This window comes from Chionomys nivalis, chromosome 17, assembly GCF_950005125.1.
Source record: "Chionomys nivalis chromosome 17, mChiNiv1.1, whole genome shotgun sequence".
Classification (NCBI taxonomy): domain Eukaryota; kingdom Metazoa; phylum Chordata; class Mammalia; order Rodentia; family Cricetidae; genus Chionomys; species Chionomys nivalis.
In genome coordinates this window covers 37,694,200-37,713,937 of record NC_080102.1, presented here as the reverse complement: position 1 = coordinate 37,713,937, position 19,738 = coordinate 37,694,200, and the positions used below count along the sequence as shown (strand labels likewise).

The window sequence follows — 19,738 nt, the reverse complement described above, 5'->3', positions numbered from 1 at the left end:
CTCTTCAGTGATGGTCACACATAATACAATGAGCCTCTTCACGGTTTTGTAAGCTGATTGCAGAAGGAAGTACCCTGTGCAAGCGCTCTGAGTTTGAGTAATGGATTCACGGGGCGGGGGGGGCACTTAGACCCTTGCTGGAAGGTAGTGGAGCCCTCTAGAGGCTGAGGCAGCTAGATCTCGTGAGTTCCATGAAGGCCTGGTCTACAGAGCGAGTTCCAGGACAGCCAGGACAACATAGTGAAACCTTGTCTCAAAGGGTAAAAAAATGTTTAGACTCATGCCTGAAGCATTAAGCGCTAAACAAACGTTAGCTCAACTTGATCATTTTCTCGGGGACCACTGTGTCCAGCCGCCCTTTTAAGGGCCATCTCCACTTTCCCACTTAAGCGGAAGTACCCCCGAGAGCTCCGGAAGTGACTTCAGAGCCCCTCAGAAACATGGCCCCGGAGCGTTGTTCCGGAAGCGGTCACGGGTATCTGCGTGACGCTGACCGACTTAGAGCGTCCCGTGTTGTTTCTATGGTGCCGCCCGCAACCCCCAGGCTCTCCGCTTCCTTTCCCGCCTGAACGCCCGGAGCTGTGAGCCGCCGGTGGGTCCCACCCGCGAAGCAGCCAGCCGCCAAGGGGAGGGGTTGGCAAGGAGCTGACGCTCTGGGCGAGCGCGCCTGCGTCTCGATGGTGCCCAGAACTCCAGCGCCCCGTTCCGACTTCTCCAGGCCGACACGGCCCCTTTAACCGGCCGAGGGCGGAGCCGACGAGTTCCCGCGAGAGCGGCGGGGGGCGGGGGGCGGTGCCGAGACGGGGGCCCGTGGCGGATGGAGCCCGCGATGGAGCCGGAGACTCTGGAGGCGCGAATCAGTGAGTGTCCGGGAGGGGCGCGGGCCGGACCGGAACCGGAACCGGGGGCGCGAGGTTGGCCCCTTTCCCGACGGGGGCGGGGTCCGTGCGCCCCCTCCTCACGCCCCGCCCCCGACCCGGGAGGGGCGGCGCCCCAGTCCGCCGCTGGGACCCTGGCAGCTGCGCAGCCTGGCTGTGAGCGGGCGCCACCTACCCACCCGGTGACCCGGTTGCCGAGAGCACCCCGAAACCCTGAAGGCCCTAACTGCTGCACTGAAGAGCAGCCCCCTTTGAGGGGTTCCCCCCCAGCTCAGGGCCTGAGTCTTCACTCTGCCCGCAGCTCTTCTCAGATCTGCTCATTCCCCGGTCCTGGAAGGGGTGGACTCTTGGCCAACTGATCCAGCTCTGGCCATGCTGGGGAAACTCCCAGTGCTGGAGCTTCGAAGGGTCCCGTCTCAGACTCCATAAAGAAATCCAAGTCCTCTGTCACTGCACCCAGCCCAGTCTCTACATCCCAGATTGCTTCCCTAGCCCCTCCTGAGCTTCCTCCCAAGGCCTCTGGGCCCTTGTTTCCTGTCTCCTCAGAAACAGCTTCCTACAGCTCTGGCTTCCAAGCCCCCAGCCCCTCCCTCTGCTCTCCCTGTCCCACCCTGCTGAAGATCCTTGGCTTTGCAACCCCCATTCCTAGACTCTGCCCCTGGGAGCTGCAGGCTGCCTCTTCTGGTCCATCTAGTGACAGGTCTCTTCTATAGCCTTTCTGAATGGGGCTGTCCTCAGCTGAACCTCTTGGCGTTAGGCACACACAGATCTGTGCAGGTTAATGTGAAAAGTCAGGGCCAGCACCTTTGAAGCCAGTCTTGAACAGAGTTGGACCGGGAGGTTGATTCCAAACCACACCGTCTAGGGGAATGTAGGAGAGTCAGCCTGCCAGTGGGGAGGGATGGGGCTGGAAGAAAACTTAAAAGGCCACTATTGCACAGGTCTCAGGAGGTCAGAGGTCAAGGGTAGCTTCTAGGGAGGACCATAGATGTTTTCACCGTCAGAAGAGTCACGCCCAGTTGTGAAACACCTCTCTGCTCCTCAAGTACTCCCCTGCCACCTGCCAGGGAGATGCTCCCCCAGGTGGAGGCGGGGGGGGGGGGGCGTAAGGGGAGGGGGCCTGTCTCCTCCAGCTCCAAGATAGTCAGTTTGCTGAATGCTGGGGAGACACTGGTCTGGGCACTCAGAGTTTTCTCCTCTCTGCCTCCTGACTCCAGATTGACTAGCTCCACCCTCGCTAGAACTCACGTGCCTTTGACACTTCGAAGGACTTCCTGTTTTAGCCCTTTTCCCAGCTGTCATTGAGAGGCCAGTAGCCCGTATAGTCTCTCTGATTCCAGACTGGAGTCTCTTTCCAGTGTTCAGTCCTTGGCCATTGTGGGGGACTGGGAATAAATGTGCAGCCTTCGCCAAGGAAGTAGGGGGTGTTCCTGGTGTCACTGGAGGCTCACTGTGACTTTTGTTCCTCTCAAGGACTAGATAGGGCCCCCATAAAGCTTGTGGGATAGATTTGTACCAAGGTAATGCTTCTTCCATCCTCTGCCCAGCCATATTGCCTCTGAGCACCTAGGAGAGAACAGACTATCCCAGTACCTTCCATCCTTTCTGCCTGCCCTGCCTTTCTTTATAGCCCTTGTGTGATCACTAATCTGAGTAGTCAGCGCTGCTTTGTTTAGGCCAGTGAGCTTCAGGAGAGCAGGGCTTTTGTCCACCACTGTATTTTTTAAAAATAAATATGGATCAGGTGATTGGCTGCCGGGCACTCAAGTGTCTAGGTCCCCAGCTGGGCAGGTGCCACATACTGGGCCCTGGCCTCCTCCTGTCTGCAGATCATTCACAGCCCCAGCTCTTGGGCTGTGACCCTCTGCACCGCCAGCTTGAGCAGAAGTGTCTGGGGATGAAGCATTTGTCATCCAACCTGTGTTCTACAGGTGGGACAGTGGGAATTCAGGGATCTTCACCCAGCCAGTGTTGGGTGCTCAAGAAGGGGATTATCTGGTATTACTGACCCTCTTCTTTGCTATTTCTTGTTCCTGCACTCCAACTTTCGCAGCCTCGCCCTACCTGCCACTGATCCCTCATCCGTCCATTCATTCTCTCACACACTGGCAGGAGTGCACAGTAACACTGTAGAATAGTCCACTTGGGCCAACAGTAAAGAACAGTCAGGGACATAGCCGCTGCCACCCTGGGCAGAAGCGAAGGACTAAAAAGGATCATCAAACGAGGTGTTCCTGAGCCACTCCCCAGGGACAAGGTCTGGCAGACCGAGGCATGAGGTCCAGGGTACAGTCTTTCCCATGTCTGTGCCCTTAGCTGGGCAGATGAGCCCTCAACCTGGTTGGCTCCTTCCAGACTTAGCTGAATTGTTTGTTACCTCCTCTTGGCAGTTGTCCTGACCCAAGGCTGACCCAAGTCTCTTACCCTGGGTTTCTATGGTTTCTTGGTCACTCTCCTTTTCTTGAGAGCCTGGCTTTTCTTGGTGCACTCCCCAGCCCTACAGTTCCTCAAGGACCAGAACCCTGACCTTTCTCCTTAGCCCTAAATCTCCTGAGTGCAGATTCCAGGAGAGTCAGGATGCTTTCTTGATAACAGAATCAGAGATGGTAAAGTCAGCATGCTGGGATACAACCATGGAAGGTGGTACCTGAATGTAGTCTCTGAAGACGGGGCCCTTGGGTGGAAAGGCACAGTGAGCGGCAGTCACATGTTCTTCTGCCCATTGATTCCACTGGACTGTCGGTGCTCGGGCTTGGGGCTGTCCAGCAGGAAGTGGAGGGAAGCCTTTCCCATGTGCTCAGATCCTTCCTGACCCATGCCAGTTGCAGGGAATAGTGAGGGGAGACAGAAATGCCACTGGCCTCACTAGCTCCCTCTGCTCCTGCAGATAGAGCCACAAATCCCCTGAACAAGGAGCTGAACTGGGCCAGCATCAACGGTTTCTGCGAGCAGCTCAACGAAGACTTTGAGGGGTAGGTGGCTCCTCTTGGTTTACACACTCAACACAGCACACTGTGTCCCTGTCAGGCAGACTCAGAACCTGGTCTTGGGCAGGCTAGAAGCCTAGTTCATATTCTATATGCAGTCACAGTTAACAAGGACAGTGGCACTTTTTGCTGGAGGCTACATATGTGCCACCCTCTTGAGGAAACCTTCCTGGACCTGTTTTATACATGAAGAAAGGCTAAGCTGTTTGCTCTTGACTCTCACCAGGACACTGGCAGTCCTAAGCTTGGTCAAATCTAAGCCTAATATGACTGATGATTTATTGGGGGCCTTTAAGAGGGCAGGCTACACTGTCCCTAGCAGGCCCTTCATGTAAGAAAGAACTAGAAATGTACATGTGACCGCCCCAAGGGCTTGGATTAGACATGCCTAGGTTCCCTGGTGCTGCTGGATCACAGCGACAGAGTCACAGTGCACTGCCTCTCTCTAGCAGCCCTTGGTTTGGGGTTCATGGGCATTGGGGCAAATGAGCCCCACCTCTGATTAGTCCTGGGGAAGTCATTTACCACTCTGAGCCTCGCTCTCCTCAGCTGGCACTGGGCCTGGCACTGGCAGTACTGCATATGCAGGGGTTACTGGGGGGTTTCCTGCCACTGAGGAAAGCAAGGAGTGGAGGTGCTTGTGAGCCACCTTGCATGGCCTTAGCTCTCAGGCTGCGGCCACCTGTTCTTCCCTTCCCTTCTGCAGGCCAAGGACTTAGCAGCTTTTGCTTTTGGTGATGAATTTGAGCTCAGGGTCTCACTCACCTATGCTGGGCAGGTGCTCTATCAATAAGCAACATCTCCAGTCCCATGTCATAGCTCTTAAAACCAAAAGGGGCTAAGTTTATACCTCTTAAAGGTCCCTGCCTACACTGGTTGCCTGGCACTGGCTGTCACCATCCCAGGTCCTGTTTGATCTGGAGAGAGATGGGCCTTTGTGCTTCACAGGGCCAGTAGAGTTTAAAACTACAGTGGTCCCGTCCACGCTACGGGAACGAGGCTGAGAATTTAAAATCATACACACACATAGACAAAGACAAACAATAGATGGGGCCACGGGGACATCCTTGAAGCAAGAATGCCCACTTGACTGCTCAGGGGCAGCTTATAAAGGGCTTTGGCCACGCCCCAGCTCTTGGGATCTTTCAGCGGCAGACTCATGTGAACCCACTCCCCTGCCATCAGGGTCTCTGCTCGGAGCAGCTGCAGGCTGAAACTCAGGGTCTGGTGGTCCACGGTCCCCAACAGCAGAGGGCTGAAGTGCTGCAGACTGACATGTGACTGTCCCTTTGAGTGAATCAGGTACCATGTCAGTCACGACTCTATTCCTTCCATCCAGGCCTCCGCTTGCCACCCGCTTGCTGGCCCACAAGATCCAGTCCCCACAGGAGTGGGAGGCCATCCAGGCTTTGACGGTAAGAAAAGATCCTGGGGTTCCATGAGCCTAGGGGAATTGTGACACGTGATCCAGGATATAGGTCTGGGCCGGCCCTCAGGGTTCCCAGCAGCAGACACTGGGCTAGCCTCCTGTCACAACTGGGCCTCTAATGGTGGTGGCAGGTATTCTCCACTTCAGCTGCCTAGTGGACCCCTCCCCAGGATACATGTTAAATACAGTCAAGGCCCGTAGCATGCATGGTTTTGGGTCTGTGTTTGTAAAGTTCCCGGGTTCTCTGCAAGGGTCACCCAGGCCACACAGGATCTGCAGACCCTGGGCAATACCATCCTCTTCAGTGAGAGCAAGGCTCAGGATTGAGATTTCATAGCTATACCAGGAACAAAAGAGGGGGGCTGCTGTCTGTGACTCCCTGCACAGCCCACATACCAGCTACCTTAGAATAAGCTTGTCTGAGGCCAGGTGAAAATTGCTCTAAGTAACTACACATGTTCCAACATGTTAGTTTTTGTTTGGGGTTTCTTCGTCAGGTATGCGAGGATCTTGTGATTTCACAGGTTTGGGAAAGGCCAGAGTAGTGCTAAATTGTTTTGTAAAAGAAGGAAAAATAGCCAGGCAGTGGTGGCACACACATTTAAGGCCAGCACTTGGGAGGCAGAGACAGGTGGATCTCTGTGAGTTCGAGGCCAGCCTGATCTACAGAGTGAGTTCCAGGACAGCCAGGGCTACAGAGTAAAACCCTGTTTCAGAAGAAGAAAAACAGTAAAAAGGCCATGTACAAGTGATACATGGCCCACGCCATGGAGGAGCCTGTGGTCATCCTGCAGCTTGAGCAGAGCTTGATGGTGGGGACTTCTGATACCGTGCTCTAGGGAGTGATGAGCAAGTGCAGAGACCTCTGAGCCTCTGCACCTGAGCCCTCAAGGGTCCTTCCCTTACTCTGGGCACTGACCAGGTCAGGAACTCCCTCACTCCTCCCTTCCCAGGTTCTGGACACATGCATGAAGAGCTGCGGCAAGCGGTTTCATGACGAGGTGGGCAAGTTCCGCTTCTTGAATGAGCTCATCAAGGTCGTGTCTCCCAAGGTGCGTCCTAGCCAAGGCTTGAAGTGCTGGATCTGATGGAGGCTGCAGAGAAAGGTCCCTGGGACCTTCCCTGTTAGGGACCTGGCTGAGTCAGGACAGCCTGGCTGCTGAGGAACCACTCAATACAGAAAGAGAGCCAATCCCAGGGCTTACACATGCTGTCATTGGGTGTGCCCAGCCCAGGTTTCTTAGGTGTTTGACATTTCTCTTTGTCCCCATCACCTAGATGTGGTTTTCTTGAGCCTCAGCATCTGAAGCCACAAACCTGAGTCAGTTATGTTAGCAAATGGGCCACACCCTGGCTACTGGCCTTTGGCCTGAGAAATCCTCTCATAGGTTGAGTGCATATTTGATGCCCACCCCCTTGCCTGTCCTCTGAACAGAGCTCCAAGTGGGCCGGGCAGCCCCATGTCTCCCAGTAGAGAACTGTGCAGTGAAAGTCTCTTGGCCTAGTTTGCTGCTGGAAATGCTGTGTGGGGGCTCATGGCTGCACATGAGCTTTCCCTCTACACCTGGAGCCCTGGGCCCCTTGCTGGGGTCACAAGGTTCAGGTCTATGTGCTCTGAGCAGGATTTCCTGCTCTGGGCCTTCAAGATCCGCATGCCCACAATGAGGAACCTGAGTCACAGACAGCTGACACAGCCAGTGGTGGTTCAGCCAAGAACTGATCTCAGTTTACACCAGGCTGGTTGCATGGCATTTGAAGGCATTGGTGGCACCTGGGAGGCATGGGGCTCGAGTGGGGCTGAGCAGTCTCAGACAGCTCCCCTTTTGTATGTCTCTGAAGTACTTGGGCTCCCGAACATCAGAGAAGGTGAAAAATAAGATCTTGGAACTGCTGTACAGCTGGACAGTCAGCCTGCCTGAGGAGGTGAAGATTGCAGAAGCCTACCAGATGCTGAAGAAGCAGGGTGAGCGTACTCCCACCCCAGGGTATCAGGAACCAGAAACATGCCACACCTGCAGTCTCAGGGGCTCTGTCAGCAAGGTCACGGGACTTCCCTTAATGTATCCAACACAAAACCAGCAACCAGCGGGGCTTCTCTGTGGCTATGCCCAAGGCCAACTTGAATGAAAAAAAAGGTGGTATGGGGTCAAGCTTACCTTCAGAGGGTGTCCTCAAAACATGGGTGCCCAGGAGCCAGGGATGTAGTTCAACTGGTAGAATGCTTGCCTAGCATATATGAAGCTCTGGGTTCCATCTGCAGCACCAAATACTCCAGGTGCAGTGGTACACAGCTGTTATCCCAACACTTAGGAAGAGGGCAGGAGGACCCGAGGGCCAAAGGCCACCCTGGCTGCATAGTGAGTTTGGAAGGATTACATGATAGCCTTTCACAAAATGTATGTATAGGGCTGGGAGACAGTTCAGTTAAGAGCACTTGCTGCTCTTCCAGAGGACCCAAGTTCAGTTTCCTGTACTCCTAACGTGGCTCACAAGCACTTACAACTCCAGCCCTAAGAGAGTTGACGCTTTTGTACTCCACATGCCCATACCCACATGGAGACACAGACATCAATCACATCATACATAATTAAAAATAAATCTTTGAAAACTAAAAAGGAACTATTATTTAAATTATATTTGTATAAATTACATATATATTAGTATATATTGGACCCAAACCATCTCTGATGGAGTTCACTGTGCAGGTCAGAGGTAGTCCCATTGCCAAGTGGTGGTGGTGTACGCCTTTAATCCAGCACTCAGATGGCAGAGGAAGGTGGACCTGTTTGAGTTCAAGGCCAGCCTAGTCTACAGAGCAAGTTACATGGGGGGCTACAGGGCCACACAGAGAAACCTTGTCTTGAAAAAGAAAATCAAAAATAAGGGGGGCTGGAGAGATGGCTCAGAGGTTAAGAGCACTGACTGCTCTTCCAGAGGTTCTGAGTTCAATTCCCAGCAACCACATGGTGACTCAACAGCCATCTAGAATGTGATCTGGTGCCCTCTTCTGGCATGCAAGCATACATGGAAGGAATGTTGTATACATAATAAATTAATAAATAAATCTAAAAAAAAACTTTATAAAAAAAAAGAAAATAAAAAAAAAAATTAAAAAAAAAAAAAGGTAGGGCTGGAGAGATGGCTCAGAGGTTAAGAGCACTGACTGCTCTTCCAAAGGTCCTGAGTTCAATTCCCAGCAACCACATGGGGACTCCCAACCATTTGTAGTGAGATCTGGGGCCCTTTCCTGGTGCTGCAAGCAGAATACTGTACACATAATAAATAAATATTTTTAAAAAAAAAAAAAAGGTAGTCCTGTCTATTAAAGTCCAGAGCCTGGACCCTGTCCCCACCCTGCAGAGTAAAAAGCCCCATCTCTGAAAACTAAACCCCACCAATCTCCACCCTGGAAATCTCCACCCTGCAAAGTTCCACCTGCTTCCCAAGAAACTCTGTATAAGTCCTGTATCCTGTTCAGTTTGCTGCTCTTTCTCACCTGAGCAGAGGCAGCCACCCTCCTGGTTCTTTCCCTCCCAATAAATCTCTTGTGTGAGGTTTGTTGTTCCATGTGACTTTGTGATATTCCTTGGCTCCTGGCTGCCAGGATACCTTTCCGTGCAAGCTGTAATGCTTACATTTGGTGCCGTGACTCAGACTCCCTTTGTTACACCTTTGACCTAGCCACCCTATTCTCATATCCCCCACCTACTACCCTTGGTCCTGACACCTACTGACAGCCTTCCTAACCCTGTCTTCCCCAGGCATTGTGAAGTCTGACCCCAAGCTTCCAGAGGATGCCATCTTTCCCGTTCCCCCTCCACGGCCCAAGAATGTGATCTTTGAAGATGAGGAGAAGTCCAAGGTAAGGCAGAGTGGCAGCCTGCGTGTCAAGGCTTCTGCCCTCTAGAGTAGAGGCTCATGCCAAATGTGATCCCTGTGGAGGTGACAGTGGGAGGAAGCAGCACTTAGTGCCTGCTGAATACACTGACCCATGCAAGCATCTGCATTCAGTAAGCACAGTTTATGATCCAGGGTTGGTTGAGGAGCTGCAGTGCTTTCTGTCTTTCTATACCAGTTGACTAGCTTTTAGCTAAAGAAGCATTTGTTTGGAGGGGAGCTGTTGAAATAAGGATTTCAGCCCTTCCCTACCCAGCTCCCAAGGCTACCACTGTGGTTTCTGGTGTGTCTGCCTGGAGGTTTCCAAAGCCACAGTGCTCTAGGGAGGGCCATGTGCTGAGGACATCCTTCAGTGCTCTGTGGGGAGTGTGTGCAGTATCTTGCTTATCTGAATGGACACCCATCAGATGTCAATCAGTTTTCACCATTTTACCCAGAGCTTTAGTATCATTCCCAGGTCCCACATACAGTCACTGAAGGGTCGGGTTGGCTGGTACTGCCCTCAGTCACTTGTTTGTCTCTGCAGATGCTGGCTCGCCTGCTGAAGAGCTCACACCCTGAGGATCTCCGGGCTGCCAACAAGCTTATTAAGGAGATGGTGCAGGAGGTGATGGCTGGCCTGGGGTACCAGGGAAGAAGGGATGGGTGTGGAGCTAGGCCACCAAGCAGGAGGAGCTGTGTGTGTGTTTACATATGAGGCCCCATAGTGGCCCAGCAGGACAGTTGCCACAGCAAAGAACCATCGGGTGCTAAAAGGCTGATGTTTAGTGGGAAGAACTGCCCAGTAGTCTGAGTGAATCTGCTATGCATGAGCTACTGGGGGCTAATATTTGTTAGTAATGAGGCCAAGAATTGGTGCTGTGCACTTGTATATAGTCCTGGAACTCCAGAGGCTGAGGCAGGAGGATCATGAGGTTGAGGCTAATCTGGGCCATGTAGCAAGACCCTGTCTCAGAAAAAAAGAAAAGAAAAAGAAATTTGAGAGCCAGCAAGATGGCACAGTAGGTATAGGTATCTGCTGTCAACCTGAGCTGGATACCTGAGGATACACGTGGTGCAAAGAAAGAAGCAACTCCCACAAGTTATCCTTACTTCCACATGCACACTAGGGCACATGTACTCCCACATATACACACATAAGTAAGTAAATGCACACATTTGAAGAAGTACTTTGGGAACATATTGGGCCTATAGCTTAGTAGTAGAACTCCTTTCTGACTTGGATGAGTTCCTGATGTCCATCCTCAGCATATACCCCCAAACAAATTGAATCATAAAGTATTTATTAAATATATATGTAAGTATGTATGTATGTATAAAGATGTGCATAAACAGAGCAAAACACAGATGTTAATATGATTAATGTGTAAATTATATATTTTGGAAGTGTACACTGAAACTTAATAAGGCCAGATCATCCAAAAAGATGTTCAAGACTGGGTGTGCTGGTGCACACCTTTAATCCTAGCACTTGGGGGGGCAGAGGCAGGTGGATTTCTGTGAGTTCAAGGTCTATATAGTTCCAAGACAGTCAGGGCTATATATAGAGAGACGAGACTCTCAAAACAGAAACAAAAAATTTAAAAAGTATTCAGGATGTTCAAGGTGACTCACACCTCTAGTCCCAACACTGGGAAGGTCAAGACAAGAAGGTAGCCTTGACTTGAATTCCAGGCCAGCCTGATCTACAGAATGAAACTTTGTCACAAACCAAACTAAAGATTTCAGATTAGCACTTAGTAGCACAAACAGAAGAGGCCAAATATAACACAGCTCTCTAGGCTAAGGATTGGCAGCTGGGAAATAAAGGCTCAAGGCCTCAAGGCAGATACCTCTGAGGCAGAGACAGCCCATCTTGTACCTAAGATGACTACTCACCTGCAGCCCTGTGTATCTAGATCATCGGGTGATTTTTTTTCTATGAAAATGTAGACTTCAAGCCAGGCATAGTAGCACAGGCCTTTAATCCCCGCACTCAGGAGACAGAGGCAGGCAGATCTCTGTGAGTTTGGGGCCAGCCTGGTCTACAGAGTGAGTTCTAGGGCTGTTACACAGAAAAACCCTGTCTCAAAAAACAAAAACAAAGAAGAAAATGCAGACTTCTACCTCAGGTCTCCCGGATCACTAATGACAGCAGCATAGAAATTTTCAAGGTGCTTTAAAAGTGTGTTCCTCACGGAAATTGCTAGTTCACTCTTCCTCAGAGGCAAGATCTAGTCATGCAAGTTAGTCAGGCTAAGCCTGGGTCCCAGATTGACTGTCAGGGGCTACTCTTTGGTCCCCTGCAGCAGGAGAAGGTGTCACAGGCTTATGTTCAGGTTGTGATAAAGGGGCAGGCCATGTGAGACCACCCTGAATGTCCTCACCCCCTGCAGCGGAGAGACATAGATGGTCTGGAGAGAGTGAGGTGGCCTCCTACAGCTGCCTTTAAAGGCTGTGTGTCCTCCACACTTGCCAGGCACCTACAGACACAAGGAAGGACACCATACTTGTTTCTAGGTTGTGAGTGCTGACCAGGACCCTTCGCTTTCACTGTCAAGTGTGGGAACGTGGTCTTCAAGAGACAGACATAAGGAGGGCAAGAACAGCCCAGGACCACAGGCATGAGTCTGGAAACTGTTGGGGTGATCTAGGGCCACCCCTGGATTGGAGACTCTGGCAGAAGAGTAGGCAGTGGCACAGTAGTGGTGGACTGCTTCTTGGACAGGTCTTAGCAGGACTTGGCCACACAGAGCTGAAATCCTGCCCATCCAGCTCTCCTCCCGCACTCACGTCCCATCTCCGGGGCCAGTGGCAGACCTGAAACAGCCTCTGACCATTTGCTGCTCCTCAGGACCAGAAGCGGATGGAGAAGATCTCAAAGCGGGTGAATGCCATTGAGGAGGTCAACAACAACGTGAAGCTGCTGACCGAGATGGTGATGAGCCACAGCCAGGGTGCCGCATCCAGCAGCAGTGAGGACCTCATGAAGGTGGGCCTGCTCCAGCCCCCTCCCAACCTGCTCCCGAGCCCCCTGAGTACCCTCATCCACTCACCCTGTTCCCCCAGGAACTGTATCAGCGCTGTGAGCGCATGCGGCCCACACTCTTCCGATTGGCCAGTGACACAGAAGACAATGATGAGGCCTTAGGTGAGTCCCCAGATCACTGAGAGCAGGTCCAGCCCTGTCCCTTCACCTCCTCCCACTTCAGGCCCTGCTAGACACCCGCAGTTGGATAGAGCCACCACGAGGGGGCCCCCTTTCTCCAGCACTGACTTGAAAAGGCCGCAGACAGCAGAGACTGCTCTTGCGGACTCCATGAACAAGGTCCTGAGCAGGCATCTCATCTCCTGCCCAGGAGGGGGAGCTCTCTCCATTTCCCAGCTGGGGTTCAACAAACAAAATGGCTAGCTCAGGTCTCAGAGCACCAGTGTGGCAGCTCATCCCCCCTCGGCCTCTCAGGCCCTCTGTTACCTTGCTGTCTCACTCTCCTCCCTGCCTGACAGTCCCCTGCACATTCTGGGTACATTTCCACCTATAAGCCTCAACACCAGCTCCGCTCTCTGGACCCCATAGATGCAGTGGATTGCATGGCTCTTCCCCCTCACATACCCTTTGGGGTGGATGTGGGAGGCTCCTCTTGCTTCTCCAGAGGCCCCACCACTTCTTCAGCCTGACCTCTCCCCTCCATTCCTATTCCAGCTGAGATCCTGCAGGCTAACGACAATCTCACCCAGGTGATCAACCTGTACAAGCAGCTGGTCAGGGGAGAGGAGGTCAATGGCGATGCCACAGCCAGCTCCATTCCTGGTGAGAAGAGAGGAGGGGTGCTGCAGGGGCCCAGAGTGCAGGGTGGCATGACCTTCAGTGTGACTCTGGCCCCTTAAGACCGTGAAGGTCCCAGGAAGGGTGCTGAGGCATTCTGTGGCAAGCCTAAAGCTGTTGGGGAAGGAAGCCCAAAGTTGTCATGGAGCAGAAGGAAGGTTTTCTTTGATATATCCGGTGCCAGCTGTGTGGAGCTGAATCATACCCTAGGCCTGATTGTAGAAAAGGAAAGAGCTTTAGACATAGACATGCAGACCACTCGAAAATGACAGCGTGGTATATGAGGGTGGGGCACAGGAGATGCTAGCGGTGAGTGGCCCTTGGAGGGTGGGAGGACCTTCCAGAGGCAGTCAAGCACGAGTGGAGCCTTCGGGTATGAGAGCAGCAGCGATCTAAGGCTGTGTGTGCCAGAGTCTCGGCTGCTCAGTTGGTATCACTGCATTCATGCTGATGGCACATTAGAGGCACATCCCTGACCTTCAGCCTAGCTGATTGCATTCTAAACACAAGTGCCATCTGCTAAAGAAAGGGCTTGGCAGGCCATTTGAACGGGGCTGGAGTGGCCACAAGGGCCCAGGAGGCCTGTGTAAGGAGTAGAGAATGAAGACAGCTGTCGCCACTCCTGCTGTGCTGAGTGGCCCCCAGCACTTGCCCGGCTCTCCTTTCCACTCAGGGAGTACTTCAGCCCTGCTGGACCTCTCAGGCCTGGACCTCCCTCCCTCGGGCACCACATACCCAGCCACGCCCACCCACCCTGGCAACCAGAGCAGTCCAGAGCAGCCCAGTGCCTCAGTGTCCCTGCTTGATGATGAACTCATGTCTCTGGGTAAGGAAGAGGGCAGTACAGGGGAAGAGGGCGGTGCAGGAGCAGCCTGTGGGCGCCAGCTCTGCTCTCCACTGGGAAGCTGGTGGAGGCCATGGGGCAATCAACCTGCCTTCCCTGTACGGGGTAAAGCCGAGGCTCACAGAGATTAAGAACAAGGTCAGCCTGGCAGAAGGCAACGCTGGCCAGCTCTGGCTGCCTGGCAGAGGAGGGTAATTTCTGAGTGGAGCTGTCCTGTGGAAGGATCAGCAGGTTCTCCAGACAGGAAGGACAGGAAGCTCCACTTTTGAGACACAGTTTCTATGTAGCCCTGGCTGTCCTACAACTCACTCTGTAGACCAGGCTGGCCTCCAACTCAGAGATCTGTCTGCCTCTGCCACCACAAACCCTTCTCTATGGTCTTAAAGGAATACCACAGGGAAGACCTGCCAGTTGCTGGAGACAGCTTGCTAAAAACAGCGCTTCTAATCTTTTCTAAGTCAAATACAGGGCAAGCATTGCTGAGGTGTTCAGGATAGACAGGGCTCATGCTGACTTTCCTGCCAGTCAAGGGATAGTCCCTAAGACCTCCAGCACCAGTTAATTAGCCTTGTTGACCTATGCCAGGAGACTTCAGAGTCTACCTGATCTGCCGTGCCATTGCCCACGTGGACACGGGCTCTCCCAGGGTAGCAGTGGACACGGGCTCTCCCAGGATAGCACTTGCCCATAGATGGGTCTCCTGGACCTGTGAGCTCAGAGACTCTTGCCCTCCTCACTACCTCAGTTCCCGCTCCTAGCTGCTGAGGGACAGAGGTTAAAGTTCCAACTTCTGCCCATAAGCTGGCTTCTGTGAGGCCTTGCCAGGAAGAGAGGAAATAAGTGTGGGCTGCAAGATGGCTGTTGGGACAATGGTTTCTATTTTTGCTTTGCCACTAGTTCCCTCTGAAAGCGTGGGTTTTACTCCTGAGCCTCTAAGAAAGGGAGGGATCAGACATTGTTAGTCTTTAGCTCGCCAGTCCAACCCCCTGTCTTGCTTTCTCCGCAGGCCTAAGTGACCCCACTCCACCTTCAGGCCCCAACTCAGATAATGTGGGATGGAACAGCTTCCAGGTAAGAATGCTGAAGCTGGCTCAGCCTGTGAGACACCCAGGGGTAGAGGGCTAGAGCCAGTAGCCTGAGGGGTGACCAACAGCCAGGTGGGTACCAGGCAAGGCTCTCTGGGGCAGGACAGTTCCACCCTAGGGAAGAGCCCAGCAGTCTCTTCTAACCTCCAACAGAGGTGCCTAGGCCTCAGTCTCTGGTCCCTGACAAGACCACAGCCCAGCCTTCAAGATTAAGCTGGGGGCTCTTCTTCCCTTAAAGGTGACACGGGGTCACACTGTGGGGGTTTCACAGGGTGGAGCTCCAGCCAGGCCCAGTGGTCTGCTGCAGCTTTCTCAATTGTCACCTGCAGGGAGGGGAGGGCATCAGGGCCCAGGTGGTAAATGAGAAACTAGAGAGGGTCTTACCCTGTCTCCTCCCTCAGTCATCAGATGGCGTGGAGCCCTCAGTCCCTCCTCCAGCCCAGGCCCTCAGCATGGACTGCCGACCTCCGGCACAGGCACCCCCACCAACAAGCAGCGGCTTGGACGACCTGGACCTCTTGGGGAAAACCCTCCTGCAACAGGCACTGCCCCCAGAGGCCCAGCAAGTGCGGTGGTGAGGGCTGCTGTTGCCAGTGCTCTCCCTCTCTCCACAAGCCAGCAGGGGATCCTCCATCACCCTAGTTCCTGGGATCCCAGCATGTTGGATCACCCACTGTGACAAGGGTTTCATGCCACAAAGTTGATGGGAATGGGGCACTGTGCCCGCCAACATGCCCCCTAGAGAAAGATAAAAGGGGGGTCGGTCAGCATGAGAGGATGGGGAGGCAAAGGTGCTCTCACTGCAGGTGAGGGCGCCCAAGGTGAGAGACACTGACCTGCAGCCACAGAGCTGCAGCTCGGTCCCCAGGGCCCCTACCAAGAGCACCAGAAAGTCACTAGCTAATGCACTGTTCCCATCAAGGGAGAAGCAGCAGCCAGCCCCCCGGCTCACCCTCCGTGACCTGCAGAGTAAGAGCAACTGTAGCTCGCCCAGTCTAGGAACCACCAACCTTCTCCACAACACATCCCCAGAGCCCCCTGGGCCTCCACCACAGCCAGCACCCACCGAGCTCTCTTTAGCCAACATCACTGTGCCCCTGGAGTCCATCAAACCCAGTGAGTGGGGATAGGTGGGGCGGGAGGGCCGGGCCGGGTCAGCTCTCGTCCCCAAGGCTTGCCACTGCTGACTCCATGCGACCCTGTACTAGGCCTCCCCTTCCTAGAGTGATGCGAGGCTACTTTCTAATCTCTGGGTCACAGAGGAGGGGACTCCTTAGAGTTGAACCCTGACCCTTCCTTCCTAGAGAAGGCAGGGGCCAGAACTAGAAGGTTCCTATAAGATTATAAAATGGAACCTCAAAGGAACATCCAGGCCTAAGCCCCAGGCATTTCTCACCCAGGAGCAGGTGGTAGCCCTGGCTGACACTTGGCCTGAGTTGACAACTAGCCAGGCTGCCTTGACATTCTCAGAAGTTGTGACCAAGGGCATCACACCTTCCCTATCCTCCTTACCAGTAGAACTGACCTGGAGCCCAAAGAGTGTATGACCCAGACTGTGACAGGAGCTCTTGACCCCAGCCTGGGAGGGAACCTTGCTGTGACTTGACTTGGCTCCAGGGTGGGCATCCTGCCTTCATTGTCTGATCCCAGTACACTTTCACCTCCAGTGGAGGCCAAACCCTGGGTGGGGGCAGATAGGCTCCACCCATTCATCACCCTCCAACCTTTCTCCCAACAGGCAGCATCTTGCCAGTGACCGTTTATGACCAGCATGGCTTCCGCGTCCTCTTCCACTTTGCTCGGGACCCTCTGCCAGGGCGCTCTGACGTGCTGGTGGTGGTGGTCTCCATGCTGAGCACCGCTCCCCAGCCCATCCGCAACATTGTTTTCCAGTCAGCTGTCCCTAAGGTGACAGGGCAGACCAGGCAGGCCTTCCTCCCTCAAGGCAGGGTGACCTGAGACTTGGTGGGCAGCCAGATGGCTGAGCATGGTGGGGGACAGGATCTCCCTCACTGGGAAGCTGGGGGAAGGGCGGTGGAAAGCCAGAGGGGAGATCCCTGGCAGGGGAGCTGGTTCCTCAGCAGCGGCAGCCTGACCAGCTGTACACTTCCTGCCCCCAGATCATGAAGGTGAGGCTGCAGCCACCTTCCGGCACAGAGCTGCCAGCATTTAACCCCATCGTCCACCCCTCAGCCATCACCCAGGTCCTGCTCCTTGCTAACCCCCAGAAGGTGAGGGCCCAGCCATGACAGGGCAGTGCCCCAGGGTGGTACTGACCTCTTTTTCCTGTTCTAACCCCTGTCCTTCTGCCATTTGTGCCCAGGAGAAGGTTCGCCTTCGCTACAAGCTCATCTTCACCATGGGCGACCAGACCTACAATGAGATGGGCGATGTGGATCAGTTCCCCCCACCAGAAACCTGGGGGAGCCTCTAGGACAGGGGGCCTGGAGAGAGGAGAGGCAGCAGGACCTATTCCTGTTCAGCCTGGTGCTTCTCTCCTTCCTGTGGCCCCCAGTGACTCTTCCTTCTCCCTAGGCCTCTTCTCCTGCTGAGCCCAACCCGACAGGAGGCTGGGCCTGGGCTTGCCATAGCTGCAGGGACCCCCATCACCAGTGGGAGCCTGGGACAGGGAGGGCCTCTGTGCCCTAGAAGGACTCTCGGGAGTGAGGGAAGAAGCATGGCCATTAGGCCCAGCCCTGACCCCAGCCTGAGGTGGGGTCTTTCCCACCTGTCTTTTATGCCTTATGGAAAGGCCCAGCCATAACTTGGAGGCCATGCTGGAGCTGGGGCCAGCCCAGGCCGCCTCTGTGGGAACCCAGTGACTGGGGGTGTTTCCCATGCCCCAGCTGTTTGCACTCGGTGTGTGGTTTGGCTCTTTGCTTTTCTTTTGGAATGGCCCTGTGGTCACAGAGCTGAAGGAGCTCCACTCAGCTCCCAGTCCCTGTGGAGGCCTCCTTTTGCTCTCGGGCCTCTATGGGGCAATGGCAACGTAAAAGCAAAGCCAGAGGACATGTCCCCCTGGAGGGCCATGGAGCTCCCAGAGTTCCATGCTTCATTTATCAGTGCTGGGGTCTCCTGTGAGCACCTCACATCTGCCCACCCATCTGTGGTCAAAAGTAGGGTCAGTATGGGTGACAGTGGGAGTATTTATGAATAAAATGACCTTTTCCTGAAGTAGCCGTTCTTGTCACCCCTGTGAGATTGAGGGAGGCAGGGAAGGTCCAGGAGTCGGGGGCCTAAGGACTGCCCTAAAGTCTTGTCCCCATCTCCCACCCGTCCTAGCCCCTTAGCTCTGCGCCAGAAGAGGCCCTGCTGGGGGCCTGTGGTTGCCGAGTCGCTCAGGAAGCCTTGGTCTGTGGTGACCCAGAGCCGTCCCGGCTGGAAATGAGGAGGCCACTAGGAGGTTCAGCTGCTGCAGAAGCTGCAGGAAAGCCCTGGCTGCTCACTTCCTCCTGCTGCAGATTCTCTTGCTAGGCTCTCGCAGCCCCAGGTGCTGCTCTGGGAAGCAGGACCCCAACAACAGAGCGTTCAGCCTAACCCAGGAACCCCGCACTACACCCACTCCTTGCTATCCTCACCTCTCCTGACTGGCGTGATAAAGGGCTGTACCCAAGTAGGGTGCTGAAGCCACATGGCTAGGAGAATCTGCCAGTGGGGTGCAGTGAGGAGCTGACGTAGAGCCCCAGAAACTGCAGGAAGAGAGCCCCTGCACAGTGCAGGCAGCCCACTCTCCTGTGAGCAGCTGATTGTTGCAGACTCCAGGAAGTCCCACATCTGAGAAAACACTTTCGCTTTGTCTCATCTGCCAGTTCCTAATCTGAAGTTGGCTACTAAAACCCTTTCCGTAGATCCTATGAAGACCTTCTGCATGTGACACAGCTCCCGAGTCCCACGGGAGGAACTCCTGGCAGGCCCACGCTGCACATACCCAGTGAAGGCATCTGGGGCGGACCGTACAGCAAAATGACAGGAGGCAACAGCCCCTCTGAGCCTCTTCCTACCAGACTCCAGTGCGTGACAAAGCTGATGGCCTGTCCTAGCACCTGCCCTTCCTGCAAAGGGCCTCAGAGTCATGTCCATTATAATCTTGTTAGATGATCCTGGATGGGTGAGGGTTAGCATGAGGTCATAGGACCGGGAATTGGTGTACTGGTTCCAAAGTCACTCACTGGCTTGTTCTCCCTTCTAGGTTCCTTGTGTAAAAGGGTCACAAGGTAGAGGCCCCTTTGAGGGATCTATAGGCCCAAGAGCCCAGGCTGTCGTAGGGGTATCCCTTCAATTTCCTGGCCCCACGCTACCTCTGACCTTGGCCTAGTTGTCTAGTGCACAGCTCTTGAGCAGTCCCATGCCTGATATGGCCTATCAAAATCTGGTAGGAACTGGAGAGACTGGAGCCCAGCATGGCACTCTCAGGGAGTGGGGGACAAGGGGCACCCCTGGAGGTCTGCATCTGTCTTAGCATGGGGACCCTGGGAAGCATCTCCTCTGTCTCTTAAAAGATGAACTCCATCACCACACCAAGCCAGCGGGACTTCCCAGACCTCAAAGCCACACTTCCACTTATGGGACACTAGCCAGAGCCAGCAGTTAATTCTTTAGTAACCACAATGCAGGCTGCTTATCTTTTAGCAGAAGCCAAGAGTGATGGAGAGGCTTCTGCTGCCCTAGGGCACCCTCTGTGGCCTCTACTCCCAGGGCAGGCGGAGGAGCCATCTACCCTGGCATGCTGCTGGGCCTGCTGCCTGCAGCCTCCCCTTCCCCCTGCCTTGAGTCCCTCAAAACTGTCTTGTGAGCCTGAGACTGGTCCAGCAGA

The 19,738-nt window shown here is 54.1% G+C and overlaps 1 protein-coding gene across 1 annotated transcript; it reads left to right on the top strand.

Moving 5' to 3' along the window:
• Window positions 1-439: 439 nt before the first annotated feature.
• Gga1 (golgi associated, gamma adaptin ear containing, ARF binding protein 1) lies at window positions 440-18,089 on the top strand. The gene is made up of 17 exons (XM_057792265.1): window positions 440-860; window positions 3,766-3,850; window positions 5,205-5,280; window positions 6,248-6,346; window positions 7,134-7,257; window positions 9,056-9,156; window positions 9,718-9,798; window positions 12,025-12,162; window positions 12,240-12,321; window positions 12,874-12,981; window positions 13,670-13,822; window positions 14,847-14,911; window positions 15,327-15,499; window positions 15,848-16,041; window positions 16,664-16,833; window positions 17,046-17,156; window positions 17,249-18,089. Exons 1-17 carry the CDS (start codon window positions 818-820, stop codon window positions 17,357-17,359), a joined length of 1,914 nt encoding a protein of 637 aa, XP_057648248.1. The 5' UTR covers window positions 440-817; the 3' UTR covers window positions 17,360-18,089.
• Window positions 18,090-19,738: the final 1,649 nt, after the last annotated feature.

Excerpts from the sequence above, each read along its gene's own strand:
- Gga1 (XM_057792265.1), top strand. The coding sequence starts at position 818 with ATGGAGCCCGCGATGGAGCCGGAGACTCTGGAGGCGCGAATCA. Across the intron at positions 6,347-7,133 it reads TCAAGGTCGTGTCTCCCAAG|TACTTGGGCTCCCGAACATC; the intron begins GTGCGTCCTAGC and ends ATGTCTCTGAAG. Across the intron at positions 12,982-13,669 it reads CACAGCCAGCTCCATTCCTG|GGAGTACTTCAGCCCTGCTG; the intron begins GTGAGAAGAGAG and ends CTTTCCACTCAG.